Source organism: Gadus macrocephalus, chromosome 11 (assembly GCF_031168955.1).
Source record: "Gadus macrocephalus chromosome 11, ASM3116895v1".
Classification (NCBI taxonomy): Eukaryota; Metazoa; Chordata; class Actinopteri; order Gadiformes; family Gadidae; genus Gadus; species Gadus macrocephalus.
This window is the reverse complement of record NC_082392.1, coordinates 11,915,834-11,936,289: the sequence shown is the minus strand read 5'-3', so window position 1 is coordinate 11,936,289 and position 20,456 is coordinate 11,915,834. Positions and strand designations below refer to the sequence as shown.

Below are 20,456 nucleotides of genomic sequence, written 5' to 3'. Positions count from 1 at the left end.
GTCCTTTTAACTCTACCGAGGTATAGACCCATACATTGAAAATATGAACCAACTAAATGCTCACTTTTAGAAGCAAGAAGGGGTGATGTTGTAATCTGCACCACCAGATAAAGGCATCAAATCCACAGAGTTTGGAAGCAGAACTCTACACCTGGTGATTACAGGCCGAAGGGAGGCATGATGGGTTGGGCGCAGGCCTGGGGGCTGGTCGCGGGGTGCGGGCAGCTGGGACTTTCCTGTGTGTTCCTGCCTGTTGGTTTTATAGGAAAGCACATAACACCCAGGTGAAATCAAAACCCCACTTGGTGTCAGCCCTTGAAGCCGATGACTACAATTACCTCTTTGTCCATCGCCGAGAACGTAACATTCCTGGCAACAAACAAAAGGCACCTGTAAGAGTCATGTGACACCAATGCCTTCCTGGAGGTTTGATCGATTTTGTGTGAATGTTTTTTTGTTTTGAAGATTGTGAATCTGAATTGTAGAGCACATGTTGGTTTATGTCACTGTTTCGCTATTTGAGTGTTGGTTAAATTTAACAAACTCAATTTTAATTAAATTACTTTTCCAAGGAATACGTCCATGCTATTTTGTTGACATATACTTTCTAAAACTATATATGTCCGTTGATGTAACAATATCTACATCTGATATGTGTCTGTCTGACACAAGAGATGGAACATAATAAGAGTATTCTTCTCTCTACCCAAATGAAACAACAACCTTCAGCTCAACCAGCATTTATTCAAATGAAGACATTTCATGATCATGATCAAATCATCTGCTCTTCCCGCAAGATTGGAAATGCAGTGTTCATAAGGATCATTATTTCTGAATTCATATCTCAATTTTCATAGTCTTTGTTTGGTCAAGAAACAAGAGGCTTAGCAAGCGTGGCATGCCCTGTATGAACAATTGAACAACACAATAGAGCTGTTTGCTGGCAGATCGTGCAATGGATTATTTTCTATGCCTAATCATTCAGCCGTTTCATTTGAATTGATAGCTTTTCTTTGGTACCTTGACACCTCTCTCTCATAATCAATAATCAATGAAAGAACACCATGGTTTATTGCTTCACTCCGGCCTTTCCAAAGTAACTCTGTCCACTCATCATCAGGGAAGAATAGGCTTTCTAATGACGATGAAACATGAACTTTAACAGCGACTTCCTACTTAATAAATAAATTACTGGGAATGTAAATCCATCTACCAAGTGGCTAAAGGCCAGGCACGTTTAGTATTGTTTAAGGAGTATATAATAGAGACCTGCTAGCCCCCCCTAGTGGCGGAATATTATACTTTTGTCCCTTGAAAATGTTATATTTTATTTTCAATGATTTTTAAACTGAATGTCCACCAAGTTAGAATGGATGTAGGATTGCTTTAGGCGTTTAATCACGTGCTTGCACATCAGAATGCATAATGGAATTTCTTTGTTGGTGGTTCTGTCCTGTCCTCCCATTTTGAGAGGACTCGTTTTAGTACTGCGAAACAAACGTCTACCTCTAAATCTCACATGAGAAATGCTGTGGCATTTCTCCCCATAATGCTATTTTCACAATCAATTATTAACGATAAACAAACAAACATGACCACCAACACAATAACCAACAATCAAAACCTCCTATGCTTCCAAAATGGAGGCAAAATAGAACCCGAGTTTCCAATTGGGAACAAGGGAAATTCAAGTCGGAATTTCCAACATCCGAGCTAAAAACGCGGATTTTACCTGGGACACTCCCTATTACTCGTATTACTTGTAGCAGATCATGTAGACGTCTGGACTCTGTGGGCCAAATTAAGACTGGATCTCACAGGCCCACTTTGTGGCTGTATAGCTAATAGGATTAGCTTAGCTTAAACTGCCATGCATTGGTCAACTGCTCAGTAGTCACAAGCAAGCCTGACTCGGATCAGAGTGTTACATTAGAATATCACACTGGTGTACCTGGTTGGATAATAATGTCGTCTTCGAATGAAACTAAAGCCTGTGGAATTTCCCCTTGCATTCAGATGGGAGAGGACATAATTCAAATCCCTGCTCCAGGTCAGTGGGCCTAACAAGATATTTTAGTTTCATGAAGTGAGTGTAGTCTGAATACGTCCACTGTTTGTCTCTGGGAAAATGGTATACACGTGTGCACACACGCACACGCACACACACGCACACGCACGCACACGCACACACACACACACACACACACACACACACACACACACACACACACACACACACACACACACACACACTTTTAACACTCTTAGCCTACTCTCTCTCTCACACACACACACACACACACACACACACACACACACACACACACACACACACACACACACACACACACACACACACACACACACACACACACACACACACACACACACACACACACAGATGGGAACCAAACTCCCAAAGTGTTATGTTGTGGAAACCCCTTTAAAACCTTGCATGATTGACCTGACCAGTGTTTCCAATCCTAGTGAGAGTGGACCAATGAGAAGCGAGTGGGGTCAGCATGGAGACACACCTCCTCCTTTCGGCCTGTGTGTGGACATTTAAAGGGATACTGTGCACCTGCAGGTTTTTGTGGGTGAGTTTGACTTCATCACGTATAACATCTTCCATTCTGTGGTCGAGAATACTCCAAATGGTCAAAAATATGAAAAAAAATATCTATATACAAATATTGAGTTTTTTAATAGGTTGAATACAGTTATTTTATCGGTAGATATGTCCGTACAACGCAATACAATTCCTACCGAGGAAGAAGAGCAGTCTAGCCGACAACAGAAGACTACCGAAACCACACACAGGTGACACACCACCAGACATTAATTCAGGTATTTATGGTTATTACTTACACAATATATGGGACACATGTATTTCTTCTCCCTCTTCTTCTCTGTGTGTGTGTAAGGGTATGAGCTGAGGGTGAGTGCAGGGATACCTGGCAGCCCAGAGCACACCAGCGCCCTCCAGAGGAGGCTGGCCAAGGCAGAGAGGGACATCCTGTCACTCAAGACACGCATCTGCTGCGACCGGGCCTCATGGGAAATTAGGTTCAACGACTTGCAGAGAAAGCAGGAAGAGCTACTCGTGCAGGTGAGTGTGTGTGTGGGTTTGTAAGTGCTGTGTTGGTTTTCAGTTAGGTGTCGAGATTTTTCATCTGCGCATTAGATTACTGGTAGAAGTGGTTTTGTGTGTGTGTGTGTGTGTGTGTGTGTGTGTGTGTGTGTGTGTGTGTGTGTGTGTGTGTGTGTGTGTGTGTGTGTGTGTGTGTGTGAATGTACAAGAGAGCATCAGAAGGAGAGTCTAAGAGCGTTGGAGTGAGTGAACAAGACGAGAGAGAGAGAGAGAGAGAGAGAGAGAGAGAGAGAGAGAGAGAGAGAGAGAGAGAGAGAGAGAGAGAGAGAGAGAGAGAGAGAGAGAGAGCATAAGATCGAGAAGGATTAAGTAAGACAGAGAGGGGATCAATTAGATTGAGAGAAAGTCTTGAAGACAGTGAGGGAGTGTGTAAGAGGGGGAGAAAAAGAGAGAGTAGAAGAAAGACAGTGAAAGAGAGAACAGGTTAGAGAGTGAAAGAGAGAGAGAGAGTGAGGGCATGTGCAAGGGAGAAAGAAGAGAGATGCAAGAGAATGCTGAGAGAGGGAGAGGAAGCGAGAAAGCAGAATAGGGAGTGATGGAAACAGCGTCTGTTTGGCCTCTGATGTAAGTTTTCCACTCTCTGCCAACACCCCTCCCCCCCTTTTCGCCATGCGACCAGCTGAGGTCAGAGGTCAGACTGGCTGATGGAGAAGACCCCAAAGCGCCAGTGGACTGTAACACCAACACCACAGTATCAGAGTCTGAGGAACACTCAAGTAAATAGCAACAGCAATAATAGCATTGTACTGAACTGTATTTGCATCAAACTATTAGAAGTCATTTACAGTACTAATACTTCTCGTTCCGAGATAGTCGTCTGCTTGTCTATGGTTGAGAAAAGGCTTGACCCGTAGGAGTAACGTTTCATCACCTAAGTTCTAGAAAATCTGAACCGATGTTGGCAATATGAAACAGCAGGGTTGGCGGATGCCTAATCTAAATTGAACTCCCCAAAACTCTCAGGCACCCAAACCAATCACTTGGAGGTCATGGGGAGTTTGACCCCCTGCCCCAGCAGCCTATGGGATGATCACTCTTCCTGCACAGCCTCTTCCAGCTCCAGAACAGAATCGGTCATGTCTTCAAACATCAGGTAGCCACTTCAACTCCAAACTGTTTTGGCAAAGGAAATACTGCTATTAGGAGGGGGCAGGGCAGTCTCAGGAGATGAGGGTGTTTGACCCCCAGCCAAAAATGTTCTGGTTCAAACCCCAATGTCTGCAGTCTACCGTAGATATCACTAAGAAAGATGCCCTATCTGCTCTTTAATGAACAGAAAACTCACTGTAATTAGCTTTGGATAAAGGTGATAGATGATAACCAGCGCCTATTTGATGTTAGAAATGTATCAGGTAATATATATGTTTCTTTCTATCAAGTTGACCATGTAATGTTGCTTGCACTCTGCTCCAATAAACACCAACATCGGCCCAGTGGACCGCACTGTTTGCCGGCTGTTGTTGGATAACGTTTTTGGTTGGCGAACATGTTAAATCTGTGTCATGTTAAACCTGGGCCATCACTCTACGGTTGGGCGTCTGTGTTTTTTGGGGCCTTTTTATGCAGCTTCAGAATAATTGGCGAGCTAACAGGAGAATCGATGGTTTTCTCCCAGCGTAGTTTCACGGAGAAGCTTGCGGGCGGGTCGTCGATGCTTTGCACCGCATTCCCCGATGGACCTGCAGCCGGGCCACCGCGTCAGAGTCATGCTTCCCTCCGGTCGGATCAGCACCGGCACCGTCCGCTACCTGGGCGGCCTGCAGGGCGAGGCGGAGCTCTGCCTGGGGGTGGAGCTGGCCAGCCCCGATCGGGCTTCACGACAAGACGGCAGCCATCGGGGCCAGAGCTACTTCCAATGGTAAGCCATCTCGTTGTGAGTCTCAAGGAACTGTGTTCATACACACACAAGGGCGGCAATTTGTCATCATGAGTGTCACTTTGCAGACTTCTTAGGATTTTTTTTTCCAGTTGCAATTATGTCATTAGAATCATGTCAGGGGTTGAAGAGTTATGTTAGCAGAACATTTAAGTGAGAGAAAAATGTGCACTATTTAGGCCCACATTACAAGATCCTTTAACCCCACTGATATTTGTATGTGTTCTTCCTGACGCCTTGTTCAGTTATTTGCATATTCTATAGAGTGAAGTTTTGGTTATCGCTAAACAAGGAGTGTAATATATCTTGTCGTGGTGACAGGCCAAGAGCAGGCCTAGGCCCTGCCCTGGGATTAAGTAAACACACATGCCGTGCATACTTTTACTTGGAAGTGTCTATGCAAATACACGCAGAGTGAGGACAATGCATCTAAACCACAATAACCACTGGTTCTAACACTGCAAATTTAAATATTTGGATTGAACATTACATTCCAATTCAGTGTTTTTTTGTATGTTCAATTGCAATGTGTGCCTCAATTGTGAGTCGTTGCTGAATATATTTTGGATTTATTTTTCTGTTCCTCTGGCCAGCGACCCAGGCTACGGTGCCTTTGTGCCGTTCAGCAAACTCCTGATGGCCTGGGAGTAGAATTGCCACATGGAGGAGTAGACTGTACCTGATCTGGCTGTCTCTGGACCTGATATCCTCGGGATGGTTTCAGCGAGACTGTAATGGTTTGATCTGCTATGGACTTGTTTGATCGTGTTGGTGCCAGTTTGATCTAGTTGTTACTGGGTTGAGGTTCGGTCATAGTATTTCTGGTCTGATCTGTTTGGTACTGGCATGATATGGTGGTCTCATCTGGTCTGTACTGGTTTCATCTGATCTTAACCAGTCAGATCCCGTTGTGACCAGTTTGATGAGATTGTTACCAGTTTGTTCTGGACGTTACTTGTTTGATCTGGTCTGTACTGGTCTAATTTGGTTGTTTGTTTGGTTGTGTGACCTGGTGATTACTGTACCTGGTTGCGTCAATCAATGTGAAAATGTGAGATTAGTAGTGTTTGAATGAAAGAGAGGGTTTGCAATAGAAACTATCTGGTTCAGATTTAACGTTAATAACAAGCAAGCCGGTAATGAAGGAATGTTTTCTTGCATTGTTTGTTCTTACGTTAATTCAATTGGCCATTTTTTCTCTTATTTTCTTATTTTCAAGTTTCTGTAGAATACTTCGATTTCAAATACATCCCGACAGGTTTAAACATTGACTTGTTGTTGTGGGGCTTGTTTCAGGAAGTGGTTTACTGCCTTGTTGATAAAGTTAATCATTACAAGATACTTCCTTATGGCAATGCCCGATGCGTGCAGGTGTTCCCAGAACACCTGCATACCTGCAACCTAGAACATCCTTGTAGGAAATCAGCCCATTCCCATTTGAATTTAACCATAAACCTGACCAAAGCAAATTTTGTGCAATGAACTTTTGAACAACAATGGAAGTCTATGCAACCAAAGATAACTAACTAACCAAAGAATCACGGCATCAATCAAAGCAACACAAACATTTTAGATCACAATCTTTAATTATTTCAGTTATCAACTCTTGAAGCATACACTTTCACTTTAACTCCCAATAATAAGAATAAAGTGATAATTCCTGATCTTGAGACAAGAACTACGGGAGGCCCTTCAAAATATTGATCGCCCAATCAACAATACTTATTAAGCAAGAATATTATTAGATTGAATCTGAGGGGAAAAAAATACGGAATCTGTTTATGATGGTCTTCAGTGGATGCAATGGTTACTAATCCCAAGGCCCTGGAACACCTCATAACCATTTTTGATCAGTAAATCGAATAATCTTAACATAATCGTTAAATTCTATAATAAATCTAAAAAAGAATAGAACGGCACGAGAATTTTTTTTTATTAAAAGTGTAGTATTCGATCTGGCAGTAAGTTTTGAAGCACAATACAGCGCTTTAAAAATCTCCCTCAAGCAAAACTTCCATCCTGCTCTCCAAAATGCAAATCCTTGTTTCACCTCATCCTGCAACAAACGCTGTGGCTATGTACCCTCCTATCAAAGTGTACATGTCACATTTTGATACAAAGATGTGTACAGCAGACAACGTACGATATGAGGACAGAGAGAAATCATATACATCATTTGAGGAATAAACAGTAATACAAACATCAGCCAAGAAGACACAATATGCATCAACAGTCAAATCTCCAAACGCACGGGCGGTTCAGAAGCACAATCTCATCCTAAACATGGATAACTTGACTCAAGTGTCATACAATTAAACAATAACTAGATCCTGAACAGATCCATCCGCGTCCCCCATGTAAACACAAATACACAGGCAGTTTACCACGACATACTGACACAGACAACATTCGTAGATGTTGCATTTCGACTTTTTTGATCGAGTAGAAAAACTAGAAAAAGCTCTTAAACACACCAAGAATTGTCATTCAGGGTGTACATAAGGGTTAAAAATAGCATGTGAGGGCGGGGCAAAATCGAGGGTGGATTTGATTGGCAATCTTGGGGACACACACTGCTCCAACAGTGTTGTTATTGGTTGAAATGTTATGCCACGCCAACACAGATTTGGTGTCACAATCAAACACACAATAAAATACAGTAAGAAAAATATATTAGGATACTTTGGCTAAATTGCCCTTTGTGGTCCATTGAAATTACGTGTCGCCGTGATGGATGAACTGACGGTCGTCACAGGTCATCACAGGTCACCTGGATCTTGGAGGTGGATCTGGAGAAGAAAGTCAGAAGACCTGTCCCTGAGCTTTGAGCCTCAGGATCTCTGCTGCCAGTTTCTGGGCATCCGTGAGGTGTGGGAACATCTCCATCACTGCATCCACCTGACAGGAGAAGTTCAAGATAGCATTGATTCAGGGTCAAGGAGTCAAGTTGCTAGACAAGCAGATGAAAAGGTCCTGGGTTCGATCCCCAAGGTCCTCAGCCTTGTGTAGGCCACCCTGAACGAGTTGCTTAATTCCTAAGTTTTTTTTTCTTTCTATTTTGTTGCTGTTGTTTTGTTACCATCATAACAGCACTAACATAAACACTTCTGCACTTTGGCAATATATTTAGCTCAAATATATAAACAACATATAGATCACGAAATATCAGTTTGATTGTCCACAGATACATTTATGGTAGCAATAAAAATAACAGCCATGTGTAGTTAAAAATTGATCTTTACCTGATAGGGGTTAAAGATGGCTTGCAGTTTCTTGCGGAGATCAAGCCTATCTGGATCAAAGGCTGGCGAACCCATCTGAGATGGTGCCCATGGATGAGACATGGGATCCCGGTACGCACAGCTTTGGCCCCCAGGCTGGGAGGGACCCCCCCGGGGCCCTGAGAGACTGCAGGGCCCCCTGGTCTCGTGGGGCATCGACAAGTACTTAGGCTGCTGCTGCTGCTGCTGGTTGTGGTTCTGCTGCCTGCTCTGTCGGGGGGGCCCTGGCAGGCTGTAGTACTGGTGCATGCTGGGAGGGTAGGCATGGGGCGGGAAGGTGTCGTATTTGGGAATGGAGGCGGAGGAGATTGAGGAGGAGGAGCAGCGGGGGTAGTGTCCTGCGGAGGGCTCAGCGGGGGGGCAGCACCCACACATGGAGCGGGGGCCGGGCCCCTCCAGATACACCGAGGGCTGCGGGGGTCTGGACCACGGCGAGTGGCCGTCGCTTGAGAACTGGCCTTCGTAGGAGCCCAGGCCCGAGTCCTGGGACAGGCCCGAGTTGGTGGGGTGGTGGGAGGGACAGGCGCGGCCTGGCCAGTCCTTTTGGGCCCAAGTCGCAGAGGTGTGGTTCTGGGTGGTCCTGCCACCTTCCTGGCAGACCAGGAAGTTCTCGGTTACCTTGGCAGGCTGGGCTGCGCCTCGGGGCACCAGGGACGGCCAGGGCTCCGTCTCCAGGTCCAGGGAGCCCGGGTTGGCTGCCGGGCCCGGGGTGAAGGGAGGCCCCCTGGGTGCCGGCCGGTACTTCCTCTCGGGTTTGGAAGTGGACATGCGAGCCTTGTCCCTCAGCTCATCGGCCAGGGAGCTGTAGGCCTGGTTGGCCCGCTCCGGATGGTAGAACTTACACTTTAAGCCATAGGTGCACTTCTTATCTGCATGGAACAGGACATGAATATGAATATGAATATGTAATAAGTCTAATAGCGTAGTAATGATTAGTGGATTCAGATTGGTTGGTTGATATTTTTTTAATAATGAATGAATGAAAAATCCAAAACACCAGCTGCTTATGGCTTAGAAATCTCTCAAAATACGTGAAATACTTAAGTAGACTAAGTTAGGCAGAGTGTAATTCACAAAGGAGTTGAGATGGGATTTCATTCAATTCATTTTTTGGCAAACTCAAAGATTTCCATTTAGTTTTCTTTGCCGTCCTTTTTTTCAGAGATACAAGCAGTGTCTCCACCGTCAACCAGGTCATGACATTTATATTTCTGCAAATGCAAGGACTTTCATAACTGGGCCATAGTCTCAATCTGTATTGTCGCACGTAATTCTGCAATAGACAGGGAATTAGCAGACATTTATTCACATGAAAACCTTTGAGATTGCAACTTTAAAGTAAAACCTAGAAGCAATCACATATTTTCCTATGAGGCCTAACGACCTGCTGTTCTGCTGAGAACAGAGCACTCTGGATCAGGTGAAATGGTCTCTGGTTGGGTCGTACCATAAGGACAGAGGGGTCGGTTGGGCTCAGACACCAGAGGCTTCTTCCTCAGGAAGTTATCCAGACTCGGGCCATGGCGCCCTAGAGGGTCATCAGGGGGCATGAACCTATAAACAGGAAACAGGAAGTAGAAAGCAGGATTGCATAAGAAATAATGGGGAAATGATATCGAAACAGAACAGAGACACAAAAAGGAAATGCTCAGTATATATATATTATATTTGATTGAATACTCACATTTATACAAATGTACTCAAATGAATAGTACAATTTACACAAAAAGGGGATTATCAAACCAGCTTAAAGGGGGTAAATAAATATTTAACTTTGACGCCATGTTTAAAAAAAAATTACATCCCCAAAAAAACGCCTAAAAACAAACTGCAGCGCGAGAACAGAGAGGAGGCGTGAAGCGGCTGGGACCTACTTATCGTTGACGAAGGAGTACATGAGCAGGCACTCCTCGATGCACTTCCTCCATTCGGGCCGCTCCGCCTGCAGGTCCTGGTAGGTGTCGTTGGACACGATCACGGCGCCCAGCTCGTACGCCAGCTTCACGATGAAGCGGTCGTCGTAGCAGACCACCCGCTTCCCCGCGACGCGACGCGACGGCGTGAACACCAAGATCTTCCTCTTCTCCAGCTCCGTCAGGATGTACTGGTCTGAAACCTCATCATCATCCTCATCAGCACACAATCATGCATGCCCCTTTGTTACGCCACACGCCCAAACAATGTCCTCTTATGTACTTCTTCACGTGCTTCAGACGATTTGTCACTCAAATTTGTCACTCTTGTGTGGCTGCAGCTCAGGGTGCATTGTTCCTCTTCAGGCGGCTGTGCGACGTGTTGTTTTGAACCCTTGATGTTGCACACGCAGAAATGGAGCAGCGGGCCACAGTGCATATTTGAGACGTTATGTAATCAGAACAAACAATGGTGTTCATGTTGGTTGTAGACAATGCAACCGTATAGGTGCGTGTGTGTGCGCTATGCGTCATGCATTTTCCTCCTCTTCCGTTAAACATGTCAACCATTTCTACCATTAGCGCTTGATCGACTGTTGCTGCTGGTTCTCTGATACGGATTAGTGATTGACGAGCAATCAGTTGTTGATGGGTTTCAAGTGGCTATGTGGCTTCTATCTAAGCTGTGTTTTGAATTGATGACTCGTATTCGATTGATTTATTAATTCATTATTTTATTCCAGAGCTCCTTGACCCATGTTGTAGATGGCGTTTGAGGCAGATGTGAAGCTATTGTTAACAAGTGTCGCCAAGAGTCTTACAGTCTGGCAGACTCAGTCCGCCAAGCTGGGCGTGTCAAAAAAATAAAACAGCTTTACTTCCTTGCAGGGTTTTTCCCCAGAAGTTGAACCTTATTTCCTGGAATCGAGTAAGGGAAGGTGATTACTCCGCCTCCAACCCAGTTTTGAAAGTGTTTTGTCGTGACATAAACAGGTCCAATGTGTATCAGTACACATTGGACTCCGGTCAATGGTACATTCTATGTCCATTACCTACATTCTAGTTTTGTGTGTGTGTGGTATATCAACTAGCTAGATCAATGTTGCCTGACGCGACACATACACATTAAAGGAGTCTATGATTATAGATTTTAACGAGTGGAATTTACTGAATGTGCTTGTGTTGTGTGCAGGCAAGGGCATGGCAAACAATCACCGGGTTCGTCTATAATGAACTCTGTCTGCAATGTGATGTCACAACATGAACTGCACCACCCAATGGGGAAGTCTTCCAGCAGATAAGACTGCGGGTACAATGTACACCACTGCATTTAGCGTGTTCTTTAATGTCGTTGTCGCGGGGGTAAAGGCCGAATCTTAGTCTAGCTAGGCCAAACAAAGGGCAGACTGTGTCCCCGCGGGGAAGCATTTCAACCGATACCGTAGAAACCACAGAAAACGGTGTGCATTGTGGGGATTGTGGGACATGTAAGGGGGGGTTCTTGGGGCGGCCTCACCTGTAATCTGTGCGTCGGGACGAGGCTGCTCCTTGCGCCACGAAGGGACGAACACGGTGATGGCGGTGTGTCCTCTGAGCAGGAAATAGTTGACGGCTAACAGGATGCCCTGGCAGGAAAACGCTTCCTTATTTCCGTGACTGAAAAGAAACAAAAGGAGAGGGGCAATTATTAAATTGAAAGGAAATTAATTTTTCCTGGCACTGTTTACAGACTTCTCACCTCCAGAAACCACAAAACACGAGCGTGGGCGTCAATGAATTGAATTGATGTGAGTCAGTTTCTGTGGTGGCTGGGTCAGAGCGGCAAATAGGTGATGGATGATGGAGATTAGAGTCACATACTTCCAATCAGATATTAAAGCTACAATTTCAATATCTGCTCCCACATAAATATCTAACACATTCATGGAGGATCTCTGGAGAATAACCACGGATGACACAAGCTTAGGCAGGTGCACGCGACTTCTTAAATCTTTTTCTTTTTAAAACAAAAAACCCAGGCTTTGGTAAACATTCCCACAGTGAATGTGTCCTCCAGCCCTAAACCCTCATTTGTGCATATATAGTCGGTCCGTTGAAGACAAATTCCCCCGCGAGGGAGCAAGGGATCAGTCACGTAATGGGAGACTGAGCGGAACGGCTCTGCTTCTTACAACAGACGGATGTTTGGAGGGGGTTGTGTGCTCAGGATTTGCATATTGTGGAGGAAACCTTATGCTGAACACGCACGGGCACGACCGCTCACGCCCTCGATGGTTGGACTGATGTTCAGCCCTGGGCCTGGTGCGGTCCCATGTGGGTTTGACCATTCAACGGCCCGGGGTTTTAAGAATAGTAGAATAGATGTTCGTCAGGTGGGCCTTTGTGACTTTTATTTTCTCTCTATCTGTGGAAGTGTTGACCTTTCAACGTAGAACGGAAGGCAATGTACGCAGCCCAAGGAAACGCAGAACTTGATAAAAATGATTCATAACTTCTGCTGAGCTTTGCTCTGCTGAACATGCTGCCTCTGAGGCGATTGAAGAGGAACTCGCCTTTTCATAGAGAATCAGTGTTTTCACAAACACTTAGATTATTTATAAACTAGTTATTTCTGCTTGAATAAGAATTGTACATGAGCCTGGATAACTTTCAGTGTTTTACAGATGCTGTTGTAAGCACAGTGATATTGATCCAATAAAATAAAAATTATACATGCAGTGTGGCTTGACATTGTTGCCACGGCAGCGTGCACCACACAGCGATGGACGTTGAAACCAGCCAAACCCTGAATGAAGGAATTTATAGTTTGAAAGTTGAGTTCACCTCATGGCGACGTTGCTGCCGTCGATGACCACAGCCTTCAGCTCGTCCTCCTCTCCACCCTCCTCCTCTGCTGAGGGGGGAGGAGGGGGAGGAGAGGGGGTTGATACGGTACCCCCCAATGCCGCCCTGCTACCAGGACGCCCCCCGGGCCCCAGCGTGTCCCTTTGACCTGCGGCGGGCCTCTGGTCTGCCTCGGCTACGCTGGGGGAAGAGGAGCCCCCGGCCTGCTGGTGGCTCTTGTTCCCCACCAGCTCCCCGAGGACAGAGTTGGTGTCGGTGCTGGGGCCCAGCCTCCGCAGTGTGGCATGGACCTCCATCGGGGAGAACCCAAGCTTCCTGAAAAAGTCAAGCCGCAGCGGGTCTCCCTCCTGTTGGTCCGGGGGCAGGGCTTGGACCGGCCCAGACTGCGTCATGGTGCCGTATCGGGGGGCTGTGGTCGGCTGCTGTCCTGGGTTCAGGAGCATAGGAGGCTGCCCGGGTTCCGTTGGGAGTCACCCTTAACCCCTACGCTGATATCCGCTGTACAGAAGGGGGCACAACTGTATTAACCTTAATGCGAGTAAAACGTTTGAACGTTTTAACACAAGAAAAAGTTAAAGTAGCAGCTTTTGTAAATTCATACTGGATTTCATTTCATTTCATGCTATATAATAACCGCTAATAGTTTGTAATCAGATCGGTTCGAACATTTAGGTTACCAGTCTATTTTTTTGCGACTACGTCAAGTTTTGTACTCGAATCATAGAGTCAAAGTGTCGCCAGAATAGTTGAGCGTAAACCAAACCAAACCAGACCGTTATGAGCAGAACCAAACACGAAACGCAGAACAGTAACTGAGCACCCAACAAGAGACACTCACACAGCTTTACAAACACTGCCGACTGAACACGTAATAACAACACGGAAAACTGCCTTGCAAACTTACCTGGCAGGTGAAAAAGTAAGCGTAAACGGGATGCCGCGGAGAGGTAAAACCTTGAGTTATATCAGCAGGAGACAGTATCGAAGTAAACTTCAGCAGCCTCTTTCCGCGTCCCATTGATCACAAGTGCTGACACGTACAGTAGACTTATGCATAGTTCCTCCCTCTTTCCGTCCTCTGAATCGCAGCTACATTTGCATATAACAGAGCAGTTAAAGTAGGCCCAGGTCCCTGCGGCTTTGAAAAACAAAGCGACACTCGTTGTACCATGTCTGACACTACCTGTAATTGACACGTTGGCCTCGGTTCAATGTGTCACCCGAGGACATTTTTTGAGTATGCTTAAAAAAATGAAACGCAAAGTGCCTATTCTAGCACTTTTGCGCTGATTTATTTGCCCGCTAGATGTCATCCCTGGACACACGTTAACGTGTCCCTGTCCCTGACATTGTTTTTTTAACATAGTTCTGGTTGTGTGGTTGAGGACCTGGTTTTGTACTTGTTTTTTACAGGATAGTCAGCTTTCGGACATATAATAACTAATAACAATTTAGATGTGGATGTTTGTGCGCGTGTATGTGTGCGTGTGTATGTGTGTAAGCCACTTAAAACAACCCCTATTTCAAAATTATTTATATACGTGGGTCAATTTTACTGACGGGCTTCACCTGCTTGTCAACGATGCATGGACATATCCTCCCAGGTCGAACCCCTCGGGGCCTAAATGACCCATAACCTTTCAGAATGTTCCTGTCGGAAGGGCCTCCTACGTAATAATCACTTATCTTGGATGTACAAGTTATGTCGCCACAGTGGTAATTTGATGCATTATCACAAATTATATATTTAAATAATATATTTAAATACATTTAGCACGACATTCATTTAGTTCGTTTATAAAATGAACAATCAAAAAATCTTAACGACTCGCAATGACCAAGAATATCGTAGGAATACAACGAGGGGAGGAAAGCATGTGCTCCAGTTGTAGCTCATTGGTGAAGTGGAGTCAGGCGCCCACTGATTGACGCGCAGTAATTGGCGCAGCTGCGCCTCCTGCGTTCAGTCCCGTCTCCACGCGCCCGCGGATCTGAGCTTGAGGTGCGTGGATTGCGGCGCGATCTATCGAGTCGTTGATTGATCATCCCGCCATTCGCTACATCGAAGGTGATGAATGGCTGATGCTTTGTTTACGTGCGTAGATCATCTGCCTACTTGCGGTAGGCGTACTTTGTCATATGCAATACATTTAAACGAGGTTTTTGAGCTCGGGAGCAAGAAAATACTATTTTATTGTCCTACAATATGAGCGAGGCGAGGGGAGCGTGCCGTAGACGCCAGGTGGTTCCAGTGTTGGCTGGAGGACCATGAGATGCAGCGGCATGGATCTGTTCTGGAGAATCTTAGCTGCCTTCAGCTTCGACTGTTTTAAGGATTCAACTTCGAGGTATGTGTGATCAGAATGATGTTTCCTGGCCTGTTGGCCATGGTCCATTTTTTGCAATAGGCTAAAATAATTCCATATTGGATATTGGTTGTGGGTCCGTACCAATAGCCCCGTGGATTATGTAACGTTAGACATGGATTTGTTATTGAATTAACAACAACCGCACTGATTACTAACCGTGGCCAGTTTTAATGATGGCTTTAATGGTGCATACATGTACTAGGATATAATCTAACAATGAAGGAATAAGGGCTATCGGTTAATTTCAGTTGTTATGACAACTGGGCTTTGAATTAGTAAAAAGCGACGCCTTTGTGTTGCTCATTAACGCCACGTTTAGTCTGGAGCCAAATAAACCCATTCCACATTCTGTTCACGGCACTGACTTTAATAATGCGGCTAATATTCAGTTACAATTCTTAGTCACAGTCACCTTTTTTGCTAATTTTTTCTCTCACATTAAATACATCCTCAACAGAGCATAAAAGCATTTGTTTTGTATGTTTAAATCTTACCTTTAAACATTTAACGTTCAATACTACATGCAAAATAAATAACCATCATATCCTTCCCTCACATGCAAACTCTGGCAGAGAGAGACCTCATGATCGAATAGGGTGTCTTTGAGAAGTGCTATGTCACACCCTAATCCACTCATCCACTCCTCTTCCCCTCCTCCCCCCATCAGGTCTCCCACAAAGCTGGGCTCCAGCCGGGCCGGCAGCCTTGGCAGCAGCTCCCTGACGGGGTCCCTGTCCCTGGGGCCCGAGTTGCCCCACTGCCAGAACTGCATCTCCTACGACGCCCACCTCAAGCGCCTGTCCTGTGGCCACCTGTACTGCAGCGCCTGCACCGACCACATCGTCAACAAGGCCTTCGAAGACATCGAGGGCCTCTCCGACTACCCCTGTCCCATGTGCAAGTCCATCCGCCAGCTGGTGGGGCTGGGGCCCGGGGCCCACTCGGGCTGCTTCTACGGGCCCTACAGTGTCCTGCACACCGCGGAGACTGAGCGCGCCTGCTAGCGCCGTTCCGATGGCTGGTGACTGCAGCTGACGGACACGTCGGATAGGTGGAATGTAGGGGGGGGGGGGGGGGGTGGTTGCTCTACGTTGTTGTTCTACGTTGTTGTGACTGCCCTACGTTGTTGTGACGCCCGTCTGCACCCTCCTCAATTGCTTCTATGAGTGTCCTCACCGTCCCCGTGGTAACTAGGTACCCAGATACCAAAGCCTGATGTCTGATGCTCTTAGGGCACTGGATGGACGGACGGACAGACGGGTCCCCCGCAGGCAGGGCATGGGGTTTGGCTAATCGGAGGCTCTTCTGTATGACTGTAAACCGCTGGGCAGGGAATCGTTCGGATCATCTGCACATGTGTTGTCCGTGGCTGTTGTTCTGGTGTCCTCCGCCAAATGGAGATGTGTCATTACAGAGAGTGGCCGCCGAGCACCTCGGTACACTGAAGGGCCCCTTCCTTATCCACAGGCGTGATGCTGAGGAGCCACCTCAATGTAGCCCGGATGTACGACAGATAGGTCAGCCTACCCGTTGGTACGGTCCACTGGGCAGGCTGGTGTGTAGATCTGTCGTCACTCAGCTAGGCGGACACTTGGTGGTTAAGAGAGGGTAGGTATTATTGTAATGGCTAACCAACGTTCCGCCTGGTAGTAAAATAGGGGCCCTTTAACACACTCATGAGTTTAACATGCGTGGTCTTAGATCATCAACCCAGGTTGAGATTTTTTTTACATTTAAAGCTGTCAAACAGTTACTCTGCGAGTCAATGTCTTGTTTTCTCTGAAAGTTTAAACATTTGCACTTTTTTTTGATTTTACTGACTTTTAATGCTTATTGTCAAAGAGTATTTGCTATTTTGCTTAAAAGGGTTTCAGATGATATTGTTCATATTTATTTTGTTTAGAAAATAAAGCTTGAGCTGTGTTTGACTCCCAAGAGCTGAGATGAATTGTGCTGGACATTGAAAACGAGACGGGAGCGATTTATGAATTGATGCCATTTATTGAGCAGGGTCATCGCAAGTTGCTAGAAATGTATGAACATATGGCAAATGACAGCATTTGTATCAAAACTTTGAAGTATCCAACGGTTCAGGCCCGCGGTGATAATGTGGTCACAAAGCCCTTGTATACAGAGAACCACCACGTTAAAGGTCAATGCAACTGAATAATGATGAATGATTCTCAATGGAAGACAAGCAAACGCATTGGCATCACAATACCGTAGATCCCGATCCGGTGACGGATATCTCAACGTACCTTGATATTTCAACGATGAATATTTACAGCAGTTTAATAATTCAGATCAAGGGTTGAGATACCGAAATGACATGTCCTCCATCATCCACATAATAATCTCCTTGAGAACAAAGCTTGTTTATAATTTGATATCTACATCTCAGATTGGTGTCTTCACGGGCCTGGCTGAGGGTGGCTGTGCGTGACGCCCTCAGTCCAACCAGAACAACCTGTTGTGGTTTCAGCCATGGATGGAAGGACTGTGCCTCCCTGATTTTTGTAATGCAGTCAGGTCCTTGCAGGCCCTCTTTGGCCTCGTTTCTCTGCTGAATACTAATGCCATGCCAACGCTCGCCCTGCTAATGACGGACAGGCGGTCAGACACCGGTCTCCCTCGGAGAGTACCTTGTAAGGTGAGATGGACTTGTCTGGGGGGGATTATTCCCATGATGCACTGCTTTCCCCAGAAGACCCTTCTGACTGGACTGAGCAAACCAGAAGGTTACCTAAAGTAAACAGTCTCTAACCTAATACTTAAACCTGACTATAGCGCCGTCATACCTAAACATGACCAACTCTAACTTTATGCCTAAACCTGACCAATTCTGCCTGATACCTTAACTTGAACCTCTCAAACTTGGTACATAAATGCATTATAGGAATTAGCACTAGAATACATAGAGATGCCATCAAGAACTGTGGTGTTACACAGGAAGTTGCCATTTTCCCCAACAGGAAGCAGAACATACAGCTATGGGTAATCTCAACAGCCACAGCGGTTAACACGTCAAGCTAACCAGTAAAAATACTTAATAGCAAAAGTGAATAGATGAAAGCTGGATTCTCACACAAACACACACGGCATCATTTGAAATGAAATGCACATTGCTTCAACCGTCATATATATATATATATATATATATATATATATATATATATATATATATATCTTCTAATACTGAACAGTCCACCAGAATTCAGCCATAAGTGCCCCATCGTGCCACAGAGGCAGAGGATTTCTTTGTAACACAGGGCTGAATATAAATCCCTTGTGCGTGCTGCCGGCGGGCGCGCGCGTGGAGAGATGTGAGAACAGGACCAGAATAGCTTTCATGCCCTAAATTCTAGATTTCAGCTCACTGGACTGTTTTCCTGGAGAGCACACTGAGCACCTGCGTGTTCGGCCTGCTTTATGTCCGGTGTGCTTTCGGTACACTCTGTCCTGCACTCTGCACTCTGTAAATGAGAAGGTTGCAACGCATCATATTTGTACCGGTCAGGAGGTGCTGTACAGAAGCCTCATGAAGTGTCAGGGGTCAGTGCTAGGGGTCAGGGGGTCATCCGTTAATCCATAATGATCTCCATACCTGCCGTGGAGTTTCCATCCAGTCTAGCTTCTTCTCTTTGTGACTAGAGGATATAGCCAACTTCAAAAAGGTTCAGGTGACTGAGGACTCACTCAGCTCTTGTATAATTACAGATTTTCTGCCCATAATTCTTCTTGGTATTAGCCTTTATACAATACGGATACAATAACCATGAATTAAATACTGATAACTTGAATTCTGTGAAAAGTCATAAACAAAGTAGTTGTCCAACGTCGTCCAACTCTTGAACACCTCAGATACAAGTCAGGGTGCCTCCATCGCTCCTGTAAAAACCCTTCAATCAGGTCCCCTCCTACTGTCGCCCCTGACAACCAGGGCTCTGAGTAACCTCCTCCTCACTCCATTGTGATTGGTCCATCTCAGAGCTCAAGGGCGGGCCCTTTGTAAATAATCCCCAGTCATTGGGGGAAACAGCTCTTCAATATAATAGAGAGCAGGGGGGGAAGGGCGGGGGCAGCTGGGCACCGACAGTGGGGTGGGCGGAGCTCTCAGGAGCCAATGGTAGGCCTGTTGCCGTGCGGCAGCTTGGCGTTGGGGTAGTAGCGCGGCTCGGCGCGGGGGTCCTGCGCCGATGAGGCCGGGGGTCCGAAGAGGAAGGTGTGTTTGGCGCTGCCGCCGGCGCTGGGGTGGTCCTTATGGGCGGCAGACGAGGAGGAGGATGAGGAGGAGGAGGAGGAGGAGGAGGCGGAGGAGTTAACCCTGGAGGTCTTGGGGTTGGAGGAGCTGCTGGAAGAGGTGGGAGCAGGAGGCACCGGGCGGGCCTGGGCCCGCGGGGCGGGGAACAGGAAGGTGCCGTTGTTGGTGTTCTGGTTGAGGTTGGCGTCGGGCCGGCGGTGGCGGGGCGGCGGGGGTTTGTTGATGGTGGAGGCGGTGCTGGAGCTGTTGGAGGAGGAGGCGGAGGCCAGGGCCAGCTGCTCGTGGAGCTGCTGCACCTCCAGGGCCAGACGCACCACCGGGTGGGCGTGGTTGGAGGAGACGGGGTGGGAGAACGCCTGGAGGGAGAGAGGGGACGCACAGGTCAGGTCACAAATAGTCAGATATCCACCCAGAGCCTTTCCACTGGGAGTTGAATACACTTGCCACAAAAGTTTCCCATCCATCCAACGGGATACAAAGCGTGCGTGTTGCAATCACAACGATATCCATCAACAACTTGTTAGTAAGCCTCATCTATAGATCTGCTGGGACATGACCCAAGTATAACTAGGTGACAAGGGAGAGGACAAAAGAAGTGTGTAAGGTGAAGTGATGAGGTATTGGGAGATTTGTGTCCTTTCGTTTGTAGTTTGGCGGGTTGAATTGACTTGAATGCCAAATAGCCTTGGCGTGGTTTCAGGTTGGATGTGTGTGGGTTGGGCTATTTGTCACGTAAATCAGCCACATGGATAACTGGATGT

The 20,456-nt window shown here is 46.3% G+C and overlaps 3 protein-coding genes across 3 annotated transcripts in view; 1 reads left to right on the top strand and 2 right to left on the bottom strand.

Annotated features, from left to right (window-relative positions):
* The first annotated feature begins 1,875 nt into the window (after window positions 1–1,875).
* On the top strand, window positions 1,876–5,831 carry LOC132467313 (CAP-Gly domain-containing linker protein 4). Its single transcript, XM_060064525.1, has 8 exons — window positions 1,876–2,050; window positions 2,488–2,597; window positions 2,736–2,820; window positions 2,925–3,109; window positions 3,771–3,867; window positions 4,115–4,244; window positions 4,767–5,009; window positions 5,621–5,831. Exons 2-8 carry the CDS (start codon window positions 2,523–2,525, stop codon window positions 5,676–5,678), a joined length of 873 nt encoding a protein of 290 aa, XP_059920508.1. The 5' UTR covers window positions 1,876–2,050; window positions 2,488–2,522; the 3' UTR covers window positions 5,679–5,831.
* A 759-nt stretch (window positions 5,832–6,590) lies between these two features.
* On the bottom strand, window positions 6,591–14,109 carry LOC132467312 (ribonuclease ZC3H12A). The gene is made up of 7 exons (XM_060064524.1): window positions 13,970–14,109; window positions 13,045–13,563; window positions 11,738–11,877; window positions 10,183–10,417; window positions 9,756–9,862; window positions 8,270–9,177; window positions 6,591–7,925 (listed from the first exon to the last, which is right to left on the bottom strand). Exons 2-7 carry the CDS (start codon window positions 13,506–13,508, stop codon window positions 7,830–7,832), a joined length of 1,950 nt encoding a protein of 649 aa, XP_059920507.1. The 5' UTR covers window positions 13,509–13,563; window positions 13,970–14,109; the 3' UTR covers window positions 6,591–7,829.
* A 3,306-nt stretch (window positions 14,110–17,415) lies between these two features.
* The window catches only part of mtmr11 (myotubularin related protein 11), a 30,860-nt gene continuing 27,819 nt past the window's right edge, over window positions 17,416–20,456 (bottom strand). The window contains exon 17 of the mRNA XM_060064523.1: window positions 17,416–20,051. Within this exon, the coding sequence (XP_059920506.1) occupies window positions 19,548–20,051 (504 nt within the window). The 3' untranslated portion in view covers window positions 17,416–19,547. The remainder of the gene's footprint in view (window positions 20,052–20,456) is intronic.

Bases quoted from the DNA above. Each gene is read 5' to 3' on its own strand.
- LOC132467313 (XM_060064525.1), top strand. From the start codon at position 2,523: ATGGAGACACACCTCCTCCTTTCGGCCTGTGTGTGGACATTTAAAGGG. The intron at 2,598-2,735 runs GTGAGTTTGACT...TTTTATCGGTAG, and splicing joins GCACCTGCAGGTTTTTGTGG to ATATGTCCGTACAACGCAAT. The intron at 3,868-4,114 runs GTAAATAGCAAC...CAAAACTCTCAG, and splicing joins AGAGTCTGAGGAACACTCAA to GCACCCAAACCAATCACTTG.
- LOC132467312 (XM_060064524.1), bottom strand. From the start codon at position 13,508: ATGCTCCTGAACCCAGGACAGCAGCCGACCACAGCCCCCCGATACGGC. The intron at 9,863-10,182 runs GTAGGTCCCAGC...TCCTGTTTATAG, and splicing joins TACTCCTTCGTCAACGATAA to GTTCATGCCCCCTGATGACC. The intron at 9,178-9,755 runs GTACGACCCAAC...TGTTCCATGCAG, and splicing joins CCGACCCCTCTGTCCTTATG to ATAAGAAGTGCACCTATGGC.